This window comes from Pyrus communis, chromosome 5 (genome assembly GCF_041283825.1).
Source record: "Pyrus communis isolate YQ-2024b chromosome 5, ASM4128382v1, whole genome shotgun sequence".
Taxonomy (NCBI): Eukaryota; Viridiplantae; Streptophyta; class Magnoliopsida; order Rosales; family Rosaceae; genus Pyrus; species Pyrus communis.
In genome coordinates this window covers 8,392,397-8,412,947 of record NC_142569.1, presented here as the reverse complement: position 1 = coordinate 8,412,947, position 20,551 = coordinate 8,392,397, and the positions used below count along the sequence as shown (strand labels likewise).

At 34.6% G+C, this 20,551-nt stretch overlaps 2 protein-coding genes across 2 annotated transcripts; one reads left to right on the top strand and one right to left on the bottom strand.

The window, feature by feature from the left end:
• Positions 1-8,460: 8,460 nt before the first annotated feature.
• Positions 8,461-13,540, bottom strand: LOC137726171 (uncharacterized). Its single transcript, XM_068465051.2, has 11 exons — positions 13,317-13,540; positions 12,531-12,592; positions 11,977-12,113; positions 11,396-11,454; positions 11,239-11,262; positions 10,631-10,713; positions 10,450-10,514; positions 10,172-10,221; positions 9,651-9,752; positions 8,912-8,971; positions 8,461-8,808 (listed from the first exon to the last, which is right to left on the bottom strand). Exons 1-11 carry the CDS (start codon positions 13,317-13,319, stop codon positions 8,701-8,703), a joined length of 753 nt encoding a protein of 250 aa, XP_068321152.2. The 5' UTR covers positions 13,320-13,540; the 3' UTR covers positions 8,461-8,700.
• A 1,779-nt stretch (positions 13,541-15,319) lies between these two features.
• Positions 15,320-18,023, top strand: LOC137726912 (metal tolerance protein 10-like). Its single transcript, XM_068465863.2, has 6 exons — positions 15,320-15,699; positions 15,771-15,883; positions 16,079-16,324; positions 16,647-16,727; positions 16,849-17,079; positions 17,407-18,023. The coding sequence occupies exons 1-6, from the start codon at positions 15,513-15,515 to the stop codon at positions 17,761-17,763; spliced, it is 1,215 nt and encodes a 404-aa protein (XP_068321964.1). The 5' UTR covers positions 15,320-15,512; the 3' UTR covers positions 17,764-18,023.
• Positions 18,024-20,551: the final 2,528 nt, after the last annotated feature.

Genomic DNA, 20,551 nt, shown 5'->3' with positions numbered 1-20,551 from the left:
CAGTTTTTCCCATTTTTTTTTTATATAGAAAGAAAAGATGAGTACACTGTTAAGTAAATATATAGAGGGATCACTCAACCTCTAACCAGTTAGTATTTTAATATGAAATTAATCATTTGTTTGAACTTACCGAAAAATATTTTGCATAATATGACCCGATCAATTTTTAGGTTACTATTGAAATTAAGATCATGCATGCAAAAATTCACTACAATCAGAAGTTGTTATCTAATTATTGCTTGACAATAGATGACGTCAAAGTTGTCGATAAGCAATGAAATGTTCACAATAATAATTGAGGAGCCGAATGATTTTCGATTGAATAAATTTTTCCGTTGATGATCTAGCAATGATATTCTAAATTAAATTTGAACGATTCGAATCACGAGAGTACATTGTGGAACGGGCTCAAACAAGTGATTAGCGATATCGCTCCTCCCTCCATATATATAGGGTGCAACCCGAATCCACCCATGCTCAATCTGGTTTCCTGTTCGATCTAATAAAGTAAAAATCTGCCCAAATCTAACTTGACTTCAACCCGATCATCTACTAGTTGAAATTCAATTGTACACATTTTAATTAATTTTTTTTCTTTCAATCTTTTTTCATGCATTAAATTTTTACGTAATGAAGAGCGCCTCTTCCAATAAACTTAATCAAATTGAGTTTAGGGTTTTCAATGCTGAAAAGAGTCTTAGGGTTAATTAACTAATTGTAGTTTCTTATGGTACTTAAACTTAATGCAGAAATTGCAGCGGCACCAACGGACTTATGCAGGACCGACGATAGCAAAACATGGGGCGGTGGGAGAAAATGTTTTACCCATATGCACAACGTCGAGTGCAAAAAAAATTGCAAAGAGGAGGGTCACGTGACGGGGTGGTGCACGTGGTATAACTGGTGGTCGTGTTCCTGCCACGACTATTGTGATGCCATCGATTGTCATGGTTGGCAAGATTTGTTTCAGAGATGCGCGCCAAACCCACCATAATTCGATCTAGGTGTTGATGCATGCTACCTTCATTCTCTCTAGTAGCTAGTGTGACCTTAAGAAAAGATGATCGATCATATATAAAAACCATATATATCCTATATAAGAATTTTTAAAATGGGATTTCGCTTCATTGTTCATGAAACGAGATAATTTGTATTTTTTGTGTGTTTTATTTTATCATTATGCACTCGTTATCGGTGAGAAAAATAAAAGAATTAAATAGTGTACGATAACTGTTTTGAAATGTTAATTAATATCAAACAGTTCTCAAATTAAATTGTTTACTCATGTAACCACGTCAAATTAGAATGAAATTAATATTAAAAGAGACTAACAAAAATTAAAACTCAAACACTGACTTTATTTATTATTAATCTCAATGATTCTTCATGATATGAGACACTTTATACATCTTATATATCAAGATTAATGAAGGGGAGCTAGCTAAAATTAATATTCATGAAATTTCATGAGTAGTTTGATCCAGGTTCACAAGGTTTATAGCACATGCACCGGCATAGGACATGTGAACCATAACCCTCGCTGTGGCATCTCACCATGCAGTTCCTCTGTATGATGCATATCCCTTTGAACGTTTTACTTGGCACTGAACAAATCTTTGCTTCACTGTCTCTCCTGCATATAATCAATAAGTATTCCAACCTTTTAACTAAATTCTAATGCATATTAGCATATATATGTAACTATTTTTGAATTGAGAGAGAGAGAGAGAGAGAGAGACTTACGGGAAGTTATAAGGATGATCATATATAAAGAACAAAACAAGACCAAAGTTTCCTCTCCATGTCTTAATCTTCAAAATTTTAATTTACCTTCTACCAATAATGTTATTTTCTATCTGTCAATGATGTATATGTGTAGCCTGTTTATCTCTATTTATATGTATACAAAGTATCAAATCACACGTCACGTATGGTTTCCAAAACCCTACTTTTTAGTAGCATGGATTTACTTAAGGATTTGGTAATTATAGAAGATCTATTCAGATCCACACTCTGATATTGATATTGATTACTGGTGGATCTAAAGTTTACAATGGCTTTCATCGATTGGAGGAGTGTATATGTAGATACCAAATTAGGTTTATTACATATATAGCTTAACCAAACTTCTTCCTTTTTTTAGAATAAAATATATTGTTGTACTAAAAAAAAAAAAAGATGATCTAAGCCATTAATCATCTATGGCAATCGTAACCGGTTATGGCTTTCAGTTTTTTTTTTGAAAAAATTATATTATCTACCCTAAGGGGAAGAGAGCAGGTTTTAGCCTTACAATGAATTCGCAATAATGAGTTTAGATTCGCTTTTGGTGAGAGTCGAACCCAAGACCTTTTTACAAATGAAGAGAAATATCACTAGACCGTAGTACTAAGTGGCAAGGCTTTCAGTTATCTTAAGTAAAATGAATTGTTTTAAATATCTTTATATAAGTATTCTTAACAATCAATTTCTTTAACATGACGAAAATGTCATGTGGCAGGCCAAAGTGGTGTAAATAATCTACCCATACTTTTCTCGGTTTTTTGGTTAAGATATCAAGTGTTAATAATCTATCCATGTGATAGAGATAGACTTCAAATTTATCTGTAACAAACATAAAAAACCAAAAAGTGGGAGATGTTGTGGAAAAGAAGGAATAATACGTTATCGAAGCACATCCCTCGATCTGAATAGACGGCTCCTATACTTACACTCCTTCGCCACAACTTGCATCACCATCTCTAAATTAAACAAATAATAAAAATTAATCAGAACGAAAAATAATATTAATAACAAAGTCATATATACATAAAGGGCTAAAATGCACCAAGAGTTCCATGTAGTTTATTACTTGGATTACTTTCATCACTATTTTTGTTATAATTTTGTTTTGTTTTGACTTTATTCTTATCTGTAGACTAAGTTGATTTGTTCCTTAACTTTTGTGCTCATTTGATGGAATGGACTAAGTCATAGATACATAAAGGGCTAAAATGTGATAGGAGCATATTTAGGCGACTTACTTAGCTTGTTTTCGTGCATTTATATTGTTAATTCATAGTTGTTTTAGTAGTTTAAGCCATTTTCGTGTGTTTTTAGGTTCATATGGCTAAGGAAGCAAAAAGATGCATTTTGGAGCAAAATTGGACTTGGAATGGATAGCTTATGTTTGGAGCAAAAGGAATGGACGAAATTGAAGGATTCCTAATCACAAGAGGATTCCTAATCAAATGAGGAATCCTAGTCAAAGAAGATTTCCTATTTGTGTTTAATCTTTCCTAAGCCTTAATGATTCCATATTTCAGTAATAACAAAGGATCCTACCTATTCTAGGTCACAAAACTTGCAACCTTAAGCCATGCCGTGTGTCCCCTTATGTTTCCCTTCCTTGCCATGCAAGGAAGGGCTTTGTTTCCTATTCTAACTACTTAAACACCTTCCTTTTTCATACCAATCTAAGCCACCATCACATTATATTAACCTTAGCCGCACACTTCCATACTCCCTAGCTGTTTTTCCATTCATTCCCATTCTTTAATTCAGCCATTCACCCCTTTCTCCACACCTTGCCGTGCACATTCACCCCTAATTCCAGCCATCCAACTTCATCATTGCAGCCACCATTCACCCTAGCTGTCACTCACATGCTTTCCCATTCTATAATTCACCCACATGCACTCTTAATCATTCATCCATTTTCTCCCATTTCTATATAACACACCTTGCCGTGCACATTCACCCCTAATTCCAGCTTTCCACCAACCAACCTAGCTGTCATTCCACATGCATTCCCTCTTTAATCATTCAGCCACATTCTCTCACATTCTCTCCCATTCTCTCCCTATAAAACCATGCATTCATACACACTTCATCAATCACAAAACAATCCTATTTTCTGCACCTTTTCTCTCCATTGCCGTGCATTTCATACCCATTCCAGCTTTTCCCCCTTAATTGCAGCCATTTTCTGCACCTTTTCTCTCCATTGCCGTGCCCTCCAACCACTCCACATCCCTCCAAAACACTACCCTACCATCACACATCCATTCCTCCATACAAATACCACCCCAAAACCTATCCTTAGACCTTGTGCCGCAACAAAGAGGAGGAGAAGAGGGCCTAAACGTTCATACAATTCAAGTTTGAGTTGTTGGAATTTTTAGGTGTTTTCCTTTCCTTGATTTCAATGGTTAAATTTACTTATCTTTGTCTTGTACGTATGAGGAACTAAACCCCCTTTGGCTAAGGGTGTATTCGAAACCATGATTATATATGTGAAATAAGTTGATTACTTCCAGTTATCGTTGCATAAGTCGTGAATACAATTTGCTTAACCGTTTGATTTAGAACTCATTCTTGTATGTTGATTGAGAATGCACGCTTAAGTTGCATGCTTGAATTTGGTGCTAGGATATAAGTTTGTTTCACCTAATCGTTATGAGTTTATATTCACAAGTAGTGAAGGTCGCTAGTCACGATCATGTTAAGTAGATTCCTAGCAAGAGTATCATGCTTTTCATAGTTACAAATGCCTTGTCGATGCTTATGATTTCCAAAGAACGTAATGATTCTAACTTGTATCTTTATCATGCTGTTCATATAGAGAACTTGTTAGGAATAATTTGATTGCGATGCATATTCATCCAATTCAATGATTCTAGGGAAATCTGAAGGTTAATTTAAGCGGACCTAATTAACTTGGAGCGTCGAGGTTCATAACTTATTGAATTGATAACTGGAAATTGACTTACGTTGCATATATTTCATGTGTGGAGAAGAACCCCTTAGCTATTCCATCATCCATTGATTCATCACAATTTGTTCTACAATCTGTTTTCTTTATAATCTGTCCATTTAATTTAATTTCATCCAAACACAATCCCTCCATATTTTGTTAAGTCTTAGTCATTATAATCTGTCTTATTTTGGTTTTTAAGTATTTGGAGTCACAAACACCTTTAAATTCCTCCAAATCTGCCTAGTTTACATACTTGTTTTGTTTGTTTGATTTTCATACAAAACCAAATCCCCAATTGTCTTAGAGTATCTAATTGGTTCAATTATGTTTTAGATTGTGTTTTTAGCTCATTTTGAGTCTTGTGAACTTGTTTCGAGTTTTCTTTAAGTGAGTTAAGTGTTTTAAAGGTTATTTTTATTTCTTTGAGTTGGTTTAAAGTGTTTAGCACCCCTAGTTAATCCCCGGTTAGAACGATCCCTACTTACATCATTACTACAATTGTCACAAATAGGGTTTAATTTGTGTGTCACATTCGTATCGCATCAAAATGCACTAAGAGTTCCATGTAGTTTATTACTTGGATCTTGACTTTCATCACTATTTTTGTTACAATTTTGTTCTGTTTTCACTTTATTATTATAATCCGTAAACTAAGTTGATTTGTTCCTCAACTTATGTGCTCATTTGATGGAATGGACTACTAGTGCTACCGGAATGAACTAAGGGCGAAAAGCAAATTCCGAGTATGAGAGAGAGAGAGAGAGAGAGAGAGAGAGAACCTGATGGCAAAAGGAGAAGGAATACGAACAATATGAGCCCAAATAACTTGTTGATTTCCATGTCTCGCAGTTGAATGCCTACCAAGTTACATATGGTTCCTTAGCATGTATTCAACAGCTTCCATGGCCCTTCATATATATAGCACGAAAGTGTGGAAGCTTATCGACTTTAACACCTTACAATTAATTAAATTTAATAAACCCTAAATCCTAAAAGCAAAAATTTTAAGCCCTTTGACTTGAAAAGTGTCGTCTTTTTTATTTGGCTTGTGCTCGGATTCTGTTTTATGTGTGTAGTAAATGAATAATGTTTGAGGAAAAAGTGAGGATCCAGTAATAAAATAATATCTGGAGGAGAGATATTGTATATAGTTTAGGTTTCCTTTGTAAACAATATCCGGACGGCCTTCTGTGATTCTTTGTTCTTACTTGTCATCAAGTGGAACGGTGAAAGATTAAGATCGAGTCTTGTTCTCCTCCATCTTTTTATTGTTTTCTGACTGGCCAAAAAATGGTATTCGTGTGGTGGATTTTTGGACTCTTTTTTTGGTGCAGATAAGTTTAATTCACACAATTAGATTGTTGTATCCTGAAAGAGACAAGTTAAGAGATATACTATTGCACCGGATTTTTTCAAACTTTAGTGAGCTTGAGTCTAGTTAAAAACACGAGATACTCGCGCTTCAACCTAATTGTCTACAAGAATTTTATTTCATTGTAATTTTTTTGTAATTTCTTTGTAATTTACCCAACACCATATAGTTTTGATTTACATGTATGGATTTTTTATGTGATACTCATTTTCCTTTTCGAAAACTCCGGTTCAGTTTTAGCGAGATCACAGATTACAAGTCAGGGAGGTAGAACAGTACCATCAACATTACAATCTGAAAGTCTGCCGTTGCTATTCCACCAAAAAAGAAAAAAAAAAAAAAAAAAGCTTTAGTGAGGTCACATTTGTGACATTAAAATTTGGTATAAGACATGATCTCTAATTTTCTTAATTAAATTATTGGGGTAAGTTAATTAGCCCAGTTAGGTATTGGATATATATGCTGAAACTCATGAAAGTCTACTGAATATTGGCAAAGAGTTGTGGTAATCCTTGGACCATCAATTTTTATCTCAACCTATTAGGATTTAGAGATAATCAGCAATAAGCTGTAGGAACTCTGATTAACACTAATTAGATAATCAGCTACAGAAACTTTATTTATGAACATAAAATAATTATTTTGCAAAGTACAATCACATATGGGGAACAGCCATTTTAGAACGACTTTTCCTTCTCGTCTCCGCCACTTCACCACCCCATGCATGTCCACCACGTCTTCCATCTTCACCGCCGCGCCTAGAGCTCCTTCATACGGAAGGGGAGGTTCTTCACTCGGAGGTGGGGGGTTCTTCACCATACGTAGGTGAAGGTTCTTCACCATACGGTGGAGGATGTTCTTCACCATAAGGAGGAGGAGGTTCTTCGCCATACCGCGGTGGTTCTCCCGGAGGGGAGATCCACAAATCTTAGTGTACATGCAATGACATCGTATGATCCCTTCGCATTGGCCACGCTCAAAACCCTCACTTTGGCAAATTATGTAGCACTTGTCGTCATCGAAGTACTCCCTCTGAATGGACAGCTCCTATACTTACACTCCATCGCCCCAACTTGCATCACCATCTCTAAATTAAACAAATACATATTAATCAAAAAGAAAATACACACAACAAAAAAAAAAAAAAAAAAAAAAAAAAGTAAAATTGATAAACCATAAATATCAAAATTATGAAATTCCTCATTTGACGGAATGAACTAACGATGCTAACAGAATGAAACTACAAGAAGAAAAATGAAATTTGTTATATAGTGCAATGAGAGTGAGAGAACTTGATGGCAAGAGGAGTGGGAAGACCAACAACACGAGCCCAAAAAACATGTTGATCTCCATGTCTTGCAATTGCAAGCTTAGCAAGTTGCATATGTTTTCTTAACAAGTATGTCTTAAAAGCCCCCTGGGCCTTCATATATATAGCACGAAAGTGTGGAGCAAAAATGTAGAGCTCTCTACTTTAACAATTGTAGACGTTCTTTTGAGGAGTGTTGCTCTTACATTACGGTATGGATTCAAATCCTGCTGGTTTTTTAATCTAATATCAAATCTAACTATTATATCATTTGACAAGAAAAAAACAAAGAAGAAGGTTTTTTTATTTTAGAATGTAAAAACATCACCAAGTTTATATCTAAAATTTGACCTCTGGGATTTTGGAAATAAAGAAAAACAAAATTCTAGGGCACGTTAGTAACGTTTTGCAAAACGATATTGTTTTGTCACACAAAGACGGCAAATAGAATTTTGCTTTTTTATGACTTAAAAAAGTGTGGAAGTGTCTCTGTGCTTGGATGCTGTTTAATGAGCATAAACAAATGAGTAAGATTTGAGAAAAATTATTTAGTACCACAGTCTAGTGGTTTTTTCTCTTCACCTGTAAGTGAGGTTTTAAATTCGATTTTTGTCAAAGGCAAACTAAAACCACCTTATTGTTATCCCACTGTGAGATTTTCTCTTAATGTAGATAATATCGTTTGATTTGAGGGAAATAAAAAAGATCCAGTAATAAAATAAGATATGGAGGGCAGATATTCTATAATTATAGGTAGCCATTTGTAAACAATATGCGGATGGCCTTTTGCAACTCTCTTCTTACGTTTCATTCTCTTGGTTCTCTCCGATTTCCTCTTGCAACTGATGCTTAGTCCCCGTGACGTCACTTGTTTAATAAATGATTGCCACATGTTCAAAAAATGAATTCTTTGTCAATAAAAGCACCACGTGACATGTTTTGATTGCATGAGGGTATCTCTCCTTTCGTTGATACAAGTTTCATTTTCGTTCAGACAGAATGTAAACACTGGCTTCACCCATCCAGACATCGTACTAGATATTTTACGAAACAAAGAGGCAAATATTGTACTAGATAATACACAATCCAGGTCAACCATCTAACCGATTGTAAAATATAATCTTAGATTTTAGAGTTCCAGGTTTTGGCCGTCTCGTTTTGAAGACGAACCGAGTTCAATTACAGTGCAACACAACTCAATTACAGTAATGCAGATGAGAGAAACTCCTCACTCACCACTCAAGCAGTCCTAAACTGTTTTGGCTCCATTCAGGCAGGCAATTAACCCTTTTGGATTACTCCGTTCTCCTTCAAGTACTCGACAAATTCGTCAATAAGATATGGCCAGGCACCTTCCGCATCATAGTTTGACAGTGATGAATCCACAGCCTACAAACACGGAATATCAAGTTAACCAAAGAAATAAAAAGGTAAGAAAAAGGGTAGCCTTGTTCGGGTTTTGTTTTGGTTACATAGATGCTTGATATCTTACCCTCGCAAACTCCAATAGTTGAGACCATGTGTCCCTTGAAATTGCCTTGTTATGCCGAGCCTGAAATGATGGAATCAAGGAGAGAAAATATATATTAACACAAATATATCAAGATAATATTTCCGGGTAATTTTGTATTTCTCCCAATCACTTTGGGACGTATAATGCCATTTCAATGCAAACATACTTTTTAAGATGTAACAGGTGTGACAATGATTCGTAAAAGAATGATGTTAGGACTAAATTTTTGATAAGGGCCTATACACCACTGGTGGAACAATGGCAGATTTCGGACTAGCTTTATGGACCTAATGATAAACCACTAACACCTTCCTCGTTTGGGCTCCACCCGGGTATGTAAGAACGGCTCAAACCAGGGCCCAGCCCCTGAGTCTTCACCTGCGTTCATCACAGCACCTTCGCCTTACATACATATGGGAATCAAGGTTTGGAACCCCCAAGTAGGCCTTTTTTTGTTTTTTTTACTTCTTTTATCATATAGTTATCATACTAAAGGTAACAACATGAAGCCTCCATTTTGCATAGAAACTGTAAAAATTCATCAGAACTACTTGGTCATAAATTGTGGTGCACATTGGAGATATGCATTCATATTAAACATTCATCACGCTCAAGGAGTTGCAAAAATTGGCAATGATTCCTATTGGATAATATAAATGATTATTGCAAGCCCAGCGAGTGTAGCTAATTTCAACAAATACTAAATTCTGTAACTTACCTGTAAGAACTGACACCAGTGTTCAACATACGGCCACTGCTTTTCAGCAAACAGTAATTGCCACATTCCAATTGCAGTATCCAATGCCAAAGATTTCTGACCCTGAAATGAAAATGAAGCAATATACGTGTATATGAACATGAACACAAAGCACACGCGCACGCCCACACACACATATTAATATCCGAATTTATATTAGAAACTCTAACAGATATAATTATTTATTCCAGAAAATTAAAATTAAAAAAAATAATAATCTTATTGTTAAGTTATTGAACATGAAGACTATATCTATCATCAGAAGTATGACATATGCATCACAGACTATTCCTGAAGCTGTGGTTGAATACGTTATGAATTGTGTTTTCATGCACATGTTTCAAGTCCAAATTCGCACCCATCAAGAATATATATCAAGGAATTCTTTCTAGTTTTATCTATCAAGTTTGAGAGGTAAGCACTGTCTAGAATAGAACAAATCAAAATCTTCATGCAGTAAAGTAAAAAGTAAAAGCACATACCTTTTCTTTTGCCCAGCCAAAAGCAAAATTATATATCTCTCGAAACTTTTCTGGAAAATCAAAAGATCATTTCAGCAATGAAAAGGTATTCTTGCAAAATTATCAATAATCTTTACAGAACAGTCGAGCTATTTCAACAAAAATACATGTTAAAATCACGAGTATCTTCCACAAATAACCAATCTTATTAAAATTGTTAGATTGGATTTCACTTAACAATGTTAAAATCACCCTAAACCCTAATTACTTAACTAAAACTATAATCACATTTCACTTACGTTCATCTTTCAGCTCGGATCTCATAAATGGTATCTTTTCACGGAACTTGTCCAAAGAATCTATCCTGCCATCAGATAACACAAACTTCTGTTAACTGAATCTCTCATGGTTATAAACTATGTACGTATTATATATGAGGTCTAGAAGAATGTAATAAACATCTAAACCCTTTGTACCTACCCTAGTGATTCTAATCCATCTACGAACTCCTGCTTGGAAAATTCACACATGGTAGCTGCCTTCATGTGCCAGGAAACAACTAACTGCATCAACAGCCCATTGTACCAAAAATCACCAGCCAAGTCACACGGATAGGTTGAAAAAAAAAAAAGTATGCAAACTAAAAACAAAAGTTAACCGATCAAATTGGTACCATATATATGATTTTCATGAAGCTTACTTTTCATATGACAACCTCTTCATTACCTGCATAGCAATTTCTCTTTTATACAGTTCAAACTAAATATTACCAATGTCCCAAAATTTTAGCCCGCTAAACATTAGTCTCCAATCCTGTCAATGTAACATTTAATCCCCTAGAAATCTATGTTAGACTGCGCCCACAACTGTAATAGGCCCCAGTCAGAAAACCACCATATCTACCCTAATCTTATTAAAATTGTTAGAATTTCTGTTGGATTTTCAAGCAAAAAGGTTCTTTAGCTCAAATGGACAGAACTTCCTAGAATTGAATTCTCAGTTGCCTAAATAGTAATTTGGCAGACTTGAAAGGAACTCCGTAGGCATGCACATCTTGACCAGAAAAAGGTTTATTTGAATATACGTACCATGACGATATCTTGAGGATCCACCTGTCAAATAATGAAGGCTAGCATGTCAGTCAAAATAAAAGAACAAGAAATTGAAATTAAACAATCATAAGAAACAAACAATAATGTTAAAGACAAATGACTGAGACAGTTACTATCTGCACCAAACAGTTACCTGAAGATCATTGCAAAGGAGGCTGATACCATCAACAAGTATCATGTCAACACGTGGATCTGGATAAAAAAAAAAAAAACTATTTTATCAGTGAAAAGAAAATTCTGCTAACCATATAAACTTTAGTTTAAAAATTAAAAAAGAAAAAAGGATGAGAGAAACATTTGAAGGGTCATTTGATTTTAGGTACAATGCTATCACTTATCACAAATGATAAATTTATATTTGTACATGCAATATTATCGCTAATCATCAAGTTCATCAGTATGTACCAAATCCAGTATCGGAATACATATTTGAGTAAGACATAGCTGATGAAAAGCTTGAAGAAAAAAACAATCCCATTAATTTTTTAATATAAAACATTTATATAAAGTTCAGATTCAAAAATCTCGTGTTCACAACTAAAGTATTAAGATTCCAGCCAAATTCATCCATTACAAACTTGATAACACCACATGCATGTGAATTTATAAACTGACTTACATCTCTGTCATTTCAATTTGCTATGAATGTGAAACAAAAGATGGACACTAATGTCTAAGATTGAGGACAAGAGTAAATGGAAAGGTAAAGCTTGCCTTTATATCTATTGTATAATTCCTCCAAATGCCTAGAATCAGTATGTGTTTGCAGCTGGGGCTGACTGTAGAATACATCAAACGCTCCTTCAAGATGCCAATCACTAGACTTCAGAGCCTGCAAAGCCACTTTTTCGCTGCACATGATGGGAAGTTAGACTTCTCACTCCAAGAATCACACTAAAACTGCTCAAGAGTAAGGAGTGAAAAAGGTACAAAACACGCCACCAGTCTAATACAAAGCACATATGCGTGTGCAGCCAATTAATCCAATTCAACTCAAAAGATACATAAACAAGCTGACGAATAAAACTGCTCAACTCAACCAAATCTAACACAACAGAAACACACGTCCCTTAGAAAGGCAAAAAATATGTTGGAGTTACATGTAAAATTTTAAAATCTTCGTGATTGACTATTGAACATACAACGTCAACTGGTTTTAAATGGTGCTCTAAATATCAATGCATAACATGCATAAGCTAGCAAAACTGCCATTGATCTAAAGACGCGAACTGAAGAAAAACAGAACTTGCTGGAGCTTTTCGGATTACCTCGCTCCAGTTATCATGATGAACTGCTGGAGCTTTTCGCGTTGGCCTCTACCCGACTTGTGCTGTCAAAAAGAAAATCAAAGGTGAAGCAGAGAAAGAGATAACAAAACCAAACTATGCGCATATTGATTCAGGTATATGTAAGTGTGTACACGCAAATACAAACGAATGCATATGATTAGCATAATATCAACATCCAAGAAATAATCTTTGCAAAAATGTAACTGAAAAGTGGGTAATCTTATAAGAGGAAAATGAAACAGTGGGTAATGATCTCTATGTTGTGTCACCAACCACAAAAGGTTACTTCTTTCGTCAAGAAAGTGCAAAACAAAACCAAATTTTCTTCAAATTCACATCAACAGAGGTTTTCCCCTGCCATAAATTTCATTTTGCATCAATTTTCCTCAAAACCTAAAAAACCAACAGCCTCTTGTTAACTAATCTCACAACCGAAAAAACCCGAAAACTCCTTAACTAGTGTACGTTCTCAAATCCAACATCTTTTAATCCCTTTTCTCAGCTCTCCCAGCTTCTCAAAATATGAAATTTTATTAAAAATTGAAACTTTGGCATGACAGCCAAGTGAAAAAGTCGCTATAATTTGCAGAACAAATCATGAAAAGGTGAAACAGTAAAAGGTTAAAGTTAAAGTAACCCTAGAGAAGCGAGAGACTGATCAGGAACCATAAGCATACATGAAACCGAACCAGTGAGAATCGAAGAAATTTGACACAAAAATCGTGGAATTTGAAAATACAGTTGAAAAAAATAGACAGTACTCACCATCTTTGAGGTGGACGATGATGAAATCGCAGACCTTGAACTGCTTTTAGAGAGAGAAAACTAGGGTTTTGCTCAGTTTCTGTGTAACAAGCACACAGAAATACAGAAGAAGAATCCCTCTGTATCTATCTCTCGATGGGGTCTGGGTTCCCTGCATATTGTGTTTTTAATTGGTTTTTATTTCTCTTTTTTGTTTTTTGTTTTGTTTTTGCTTTTTGCTTTTTGTTTCCATTTTTCTTTCTTACTGCTTTTTTTTCCAAGGCGACGAACAGCGGGGCGTTAAATGCGTTTGGATGTACCGTGAGCGTTTCGTGTTTAAAGTTTTGTAAATCAGATATAAATGTGTGACACGATTATTATTAACGTGTGTTGGTCGTTAAAAACGGATGAAGATGCATAGTAAAGGTCACGTATTTAACATTTTATAATCGATAATAAATATGCAACATAATTACTTTTAACGTGTGCTGACTATTAAATTCGTGTGAGATACATTTTAAAAATGTGTATGAAGTCCACTACGAAAGTCACATGTATTAACGATTCACAAAATGTGGCATGACAACCTTTAGCGTGTAATGACCGTTGTGAATCAAACTGTGAAAGCTAAATGTACTACAAAATGGTCCATGGTCACTCTCCTTAGCTTGCCCTACTGGCGAACCCTTGGGCACTCAATGCAGGACTTTATTATTTTTGACAAAAAACAAATGCCTATTTTGTAAGTAATGACTGTTCAAACTTGTGGTTTATTTTAGGTTTTAACTGCGAACTAAGCAGCCCATGCAATGAATCCATCAGTTCTACAGTTGGGCTTCGTTCAGACTCAATTGGCCCAATATCAAAGTCTATTCAACTAAGCCCAATAAAGCTGGTCCAGAATTGTTTGGTGCCAGAGAGTAAAGATCCAATAGGCTCATTGTTGATCTTTGAAACTTGGTCGAAGTTCTACTTTGTTCCTCTTCAACTCATTACGTTTCAAGTTCAAACTCTCTCTCCTCTGTTTTTTGTAAATTAGTGTGAAATATCGCTTGTAATAACAAAATATCTGTGATTAAACTCCTGTAATTTACTAAGTGTTGCAACTCAAAAAAACATGTCTTAATTTTCTTCATTTTTTCTTGGGGTAATGCTAGAGAGATCAAATTTATAAATCAAATTTGCAGACCAATGAAATGTCACCAATAAGAAATAAGTATGTTAATCAACACTTAATTAATAATTCAATCATCTACAACCACATCATTTGATTTAAAAACTTTAGTAACCCTAGTATTACTCTTTTTTATTTTTCTTGATGGAAAGCACACAAGTGACATGTGTGATTTAAGAGGAACATTGTCGAAGTGTAAAACACCTCACACAAGGTTTTAGAGTTCTAATTTTGTCTGAAAAACGAAAGAAATAATTTGACTTGTGTGCCACTTCGGTCTCCAAAGCTCTAAAATATGTCACGACACATTTATCATGAAGTGTAGTATTTATCTCAGCGGTAAAAGATAGATTACGAGACTTATTTCAAATTAAAAACTAGAGGTTTTGGGTTCGAAACCTACTGTTGGTATGGAAGCTAGACTTATGGCCAGGAAAGGCTAAAATACCTCCCGGAATAGAAGGATAACCGTGACTTGTCACCGATTGTCCTCTTTTAATAAATATATATAAAAATAAAAAAAAATTACGTATACACGTGTACGCATGACTCTCTCGTTGCACAAAATGAAATACAATAATGCAAATACATGTTGGTTGACGACTCCCGACACAAGATCTTCTCCCATGGCATTAGAATTTAGAAATATATTCTCATCAAAGGCACTTTTCACGCACACCGAATACCCCAAGTAGGATACCATGGTTCCTTCCACACACATTTAATATAGACTAATCAACTTATAGTCGGCACATATTCCTTGCACGAAAAGTCACCTCTTATAAATAAAACTAATCTCCAATCTCTGAAAACTGACTATAAAATTACCAGTTTTAAGAGTTTGTGTAGCATCTGACCGGCAATTTACATGCTTTATCTACTGATTTAAATAGCTGTTCAAAGTTTCCAAAAAATTCTTTCTTCACTTGGATTAGTTTACATTTTAGTAAAGTAAGCCGTATTTGTTTATTTGCCCGTGTTTTTCTTTATATATTGAGCTGCAATTCATTGTCTTCCTAGCAAACTCTTTCTGCTGAGAAAACATGGTGGCAGATCTTCGAACGGAATCTTCGGATTACCGGACTGAGCTCTTGTCGCCGGACTTGACGGGAGAGACTGTGACAGTGCCAACTGAGGCATCGTGGAGGCTCAACATGGATGGATTCAACCTTCCAGCTGAGAGAAGCATGGATTCTTACTTTGGCCTTGGCTCTTTTGTGAACTCATTAAGTAAGTTCACAGGTCCTTTTCATATTATTAAACTCAAATTAGCATTGAAATTATCTCTAATTCCATCACAGGGAGGCAGAGAAAAATTGCACAATATTACAAGAGGCAGAATAAACTTCTCAAAGGATTCAACGAGATAGACTCATTTTCTGAGATGGGTTTTTGGCCTGGAAGTTTAACACAGGTTTGTCGTTAATTTCGTTGTTTTAGGCCAGTTTGTCAATCAAATTTTGCCCGTCACCTTGCATCCAAGTTCAAATTCCCCTCCCTGTAGATTAAAGCAATTTAGAAGACCATTTCAGAAGATACGTTTCAAGCACAAGCTTTTTTCTTAATTGTTGCATTGAATTTTGGGACCGTTTGAATTTTTTGGTTTCAGGATGAGGTGAACCAACTTGCAAGAGATGAAAGGATGGCAATATATGCATCTAATGTGGCTAATTTGGTGCTTTTCCTGGCAAAAGTTTATGCTTCGGTTGAGAGCAGATCTTTGGCAGTAATTGCTTCAACTTTGGATTCTCTCTTAGACCTCTTGTCAGGCTTCATTCTTTGGTTCACTTCTCATGCAATGAGAAAACCTAATCCGTATCGGTACCCGATTGGTAAAACCCGGATGCAACCTGTGGTAAGTATAGTCCTTCTACTATACATCAATGCATAGAATAAAGTGCCTTCTAAGTGGATCCCATTCATCCGTTGAATTCCTTGTGCTTGTAATCTTGAGCGAGTTGTAGCCGTTAAATTCTGCGATGTATTTCATATACTGATGTACGTTAGATCTTTCGGTGGTTAGCAATTGAGAGAACATTGGAAATTCAATCTCATGGCACTGAATCAACAATAAATCAATGATTTTGTAGGATTATGTTCATGAGAATATGAATCCTAATTTTTCTGACAATTAGTTCTAACTGTACTTCATGCACTAAATCTCAAATGCATTGCAGGGTATTGTTGTTTTTGCATCTGTAATGGCAACTCTTGGACTACAAATATTGTTTGAATCTGGGCGGCAACTTCTCGCGAAGGTATTCAAGAGTCCACTAGTTGATTGTAACGCAAGAAATCTTGAGCGCAAGATGTCGAATTAAATTTTTAGCATCACATTTGTCGATAGGGCGATTGTAATATATAGTTTTTTTCATGCAGACTCAACCTGATATGGATCCAGTGAAAGAAAAATGGATGATAGGGATAATGGTGTCTGCAACAGTTGTGAAGTTTGTGTTGATGGTGTATTGTCGTAGATTCAAGAACGAAATTGTTCGAGCTTACGCTCAAGATCATCTGTTTGATGTCATCACTAATGGAATTGGTCTTGCAGCCGCAGTTTTAGCAATCAGGTTATACTGGTGGCTTGATCCTGTTGGAGCTATCATTGTAAGTAATTCAGCCTATTAACGCCTAATTTTGTTAATTAGGCCACGTATCTGCAATACCTTGTTTGTTATCCTCTTGACCCTGCTGTGCGCACGTACGTAGGCTGTGGCCTTTTCGGTCTATTTTGATGTGTGGGCCTTTGTGCGGTCCATTTGCGCGTATTAACAGTCATACCAGACGGAAAAGGCTAACAAATTGAAACACAGAGACCAAATTGACCGATATGAAAAAACCAAAATTGAAAATCCGAACAAAACACAAAGATGAAAAAGTACTTAACCCTGAACCATTTTAAGTAACTGAATTTCGAAACGCAATGGGATGCAGATTGCTTTGTACACAATGGGGAATTGGGCGAAAACAGTGATGGATAATGTGTGGTCACTGATAGGGAAGACAGCACCAGCAGAGTACTTGGCAAAATTGACATATCTGATATGGAACCATGACAAGGAGATCAAGCACATTGAGACGGTGAGAGCATACACTTTTGGCTGCAACTATTTTGTGGAGGCTGACATTGTCTTGCCCGGAGACATGTCTCTCAGCCACGCACATAACATCGGAGAGACGCTTCAGGAAAAGATCGAAAACCTTCCTGAGGTAGAACGAGCTTTCGTTCATGTCGACTTTGATACTACTCACAGGCCTGAGCACAACAATGCTAAGTTAGCACCATCTTGATACATAAAATCAGACAGGAAGAGTGGAATAGAAGTTTGTGCTTTTAATTTGGTGCTATAATTATTGAACAAGGGTTGTTTAAGGTTTTAAACAACATTTATTTTTAGTTTTGTTAAAGAATCAATTTCAATGGTTGAAGCTTACTGAAATATTTATGATCTGATTGATTGTAAACAACAATTTGTTCCAACACTTTGTTGTTTATGAGATTTGAATTTAATATATCCCAAACAAAATGGAGACCGAGTATTTAAGAGAGAGAGAGAGAGAGAGATAATTTGTTGTAAAGATTCTTTTTGGGATTTGTTTGTAGTAGAATAGAAGTTTTGTATTTTTAACAATAAAAAAAGACTCATAAGTTCAAACTTGTTTGTTTTAGATTTTTATTGTTCAATTCAATTAACTGCAGCCACTTAGAATTACGGTCTAGTGATATTCCTCTTCACTTGTATGAGAGAGGTTTTAGGTTCGATTCTTGACAAAAACGAATTTGAACCACTTTATTACTAGTTTATAAATTAGAATGAAATATCGCTGGTAATAAAAAAAAAATATATATATATATCCATGTTTAAAGTGTTGCAACTCAAAAACATGTCTTAATTTTCTTCTTTTTTTTTTCTTAATGGGATTAGTACACGAGTGGCATATGTGATTCAAGAGGAACATTATGTAAGTGTACAACACCTCACACGTGGTCTTAGAGTTCTAATTTTGTCGGACAAACAAAAGAAATAATTGGACTTAAATTGCAAGAATTAATAAATTACATAAACTAATTCGCAAAAATTAAAACTATATATGTTTGGCCGTCCAATAACACTCCAAAATTTTGACTCATGTGTCACTTCGGTTTCCAACCTATGTCACTGTACTTATACCCTAAGGAGTAGCCAGGGAAGGCTCACATACTGTGTTCGATTCTTGGCGTTGATGAATCACACGATAGAAGTTAGGGGGAAGCTGAAATGCCTCTGTGAGTCTTCCCGGCCTTCGGAATGGTGGACTGCAGTAGTGAAACCATTAACTGGTCCACTTTTTGAAAGAAAAAGACAGAGTAATATTTTAGGGGCTTTTAGATCTGGGTCCAAAAAGTATAGGTTGTTTTTAGAACTGAGTCCAATTATCTAATCACATATTTTTGTATCAATTACTCAATTTTGTCTTTTTAGATAAAAAAATGTAAATTCATTAACTTTTGTGATAAAGGTATATTATCAAAAGAAAAAAAAAGGTAATACAATTAAGGGAGTTTTAACGAAAAAGCCGCGGTACTGTTCACTTTAACAAAAAAACCATATTTTTACAATAAAAAGTCAAACCTGATACTATTCACTTTACTCTTTATTTTGTCATTATCATTAAAACTCAAAGTTTTCAAGTCATTTTCATTAGTTTTCCTTACAATTAATCTATGTTATTGGTAGACTATGAATAAAAAGCCTATGGCATAGGTAGATAGACAATTTTTTTATTTTTTATTAAACGATATTATCTATACTATGAGAGAGGTGATGAACTTAGCCTCATAATGGGTTAGTAATAATAAGAGGGAGGGAGGTAGATAGAAAATTAAACGTATATTCTACCTATAAGTGAGATATGAAACCTAATTACAAAATACAAAAATATAATACCTACAAATAAGATACATTAAACAGTACCTATGATAGAGGTTGATTATAAAATAATAATAATTATCAATAGGGTTTGGAACACAAGAACAAAATAAAAATAACAAAAAAAATAAATAAAGAGATAATTAAAAAGAAATTAATTTGTGTAATAAAGTCTTATCAATAAATAATACTTATTGATAATAAAATAATCCTGAATTTAAGAAATTGTACTTATTTGAAGAAACTGGACTATTCCTAACATTGATTAAAAGAAATTAAACTTATATCAAGTTTCCTCAATATTTTATCTTGCAACAAATACAATTTGAAATGTCATCAAGTGTGCACGAAGTAAAATGAAATGCAAATACACGTTTGTTTACAACTGCTCCGCAGGATCTTCTCGCGTGGTAATAGAAATTAGAAATATATTCTTGGTCATATCAAAGGCACTCTTCACGTACACCAAATTCCTCCAATATGATAGTATGGTTCCTTCCACACACACATTTTAATATAGACTAATTAAGTTATAGTTGGTACGTATTCCTTGCACCAAAAGTCACCTCTTGCTTCACTGGGTCAAATATACTCTTAAAAAAAAAAAATGTAATACAATTAATCTATGTTATTGGTAGACTATGAATAAAAGCCTATGGCATAGGTAGATAGATAATTTTTTTTTTTTTTTGTTGAATAAACGATATTACCTACGCTACGAGAGAGGGGGTGGACTTAGCCTCATAATGGGTTAGTAATAATAAGAGGGAGGGAGGTAGATAGAAAATTAAACGTATATTCTACCTATAAGTGAGATATGAAACCTAATTACAAAATTCAAAAATATATTACCTACAAATAAGATACATTAAACAGTACCTATGACAGAGGTTGATTATAAAATAAAATAAAAAAATTATAAATAGGGTTTGGAATGCAAGAACAAAAAAAATAAATAAAGAGATAATTAAAAAGAAATTAATTTGTATAATAAAGTCTTATCAATAAATAATACTTATTGCTAATAAAATAATCCTAAATTTAAGAAACTGTACTTATTTTAAGAAACTGGACTATTCCTAACATTGATTAAAAAAAATTAAACTTATATCAAGTTTCCTCAATATTTTATCTTGCAACAAATACAATTTTAAATGTTATCAATTGTG

Excerpts from the sequence above, each read along its gene's own strand:
- LOC137726171 (XM_068465051.2), bottom strand. Across the intron at positions 11,455-11,976 it reads ATTATACAATAGATATAAAG|ATCCACGTGTTGACATGATA; the intron begins GCAAGCTTTACC and ends TTTTTTATCCAG. Across the intron at positions 10,515-10,630 it reads GATGGATTAGAATCACTAGG|GATAGATTCTTTGGACAAGT; the intron begins GTAGGTACAAAG and ends ATCTGATGGCAG.
- LOC137726912 (XM_068465863.2), top strand. The coding sequence starts at position 15,513 with ATGGTGGCAGATCTTCGAACGGAATCTTCGGATTACCGGACTGAGCTC. Across the intron at positions 15,700-15,770 it reads CTCTTTTGTGAACTCATTAA|GGAGGCAGAGAAAAATTGCA; the intron begins GTAAGTTCACAG and ends ATTCCATCACAG. Across the intron at positions 15,884-16,078 it reads GGCCTGGAAGTTTAACACAG|GATGAGGTGAACCAACTTGC; the intron begins GTTTGTCGTTAA and ends TTTTGGTTTCAG.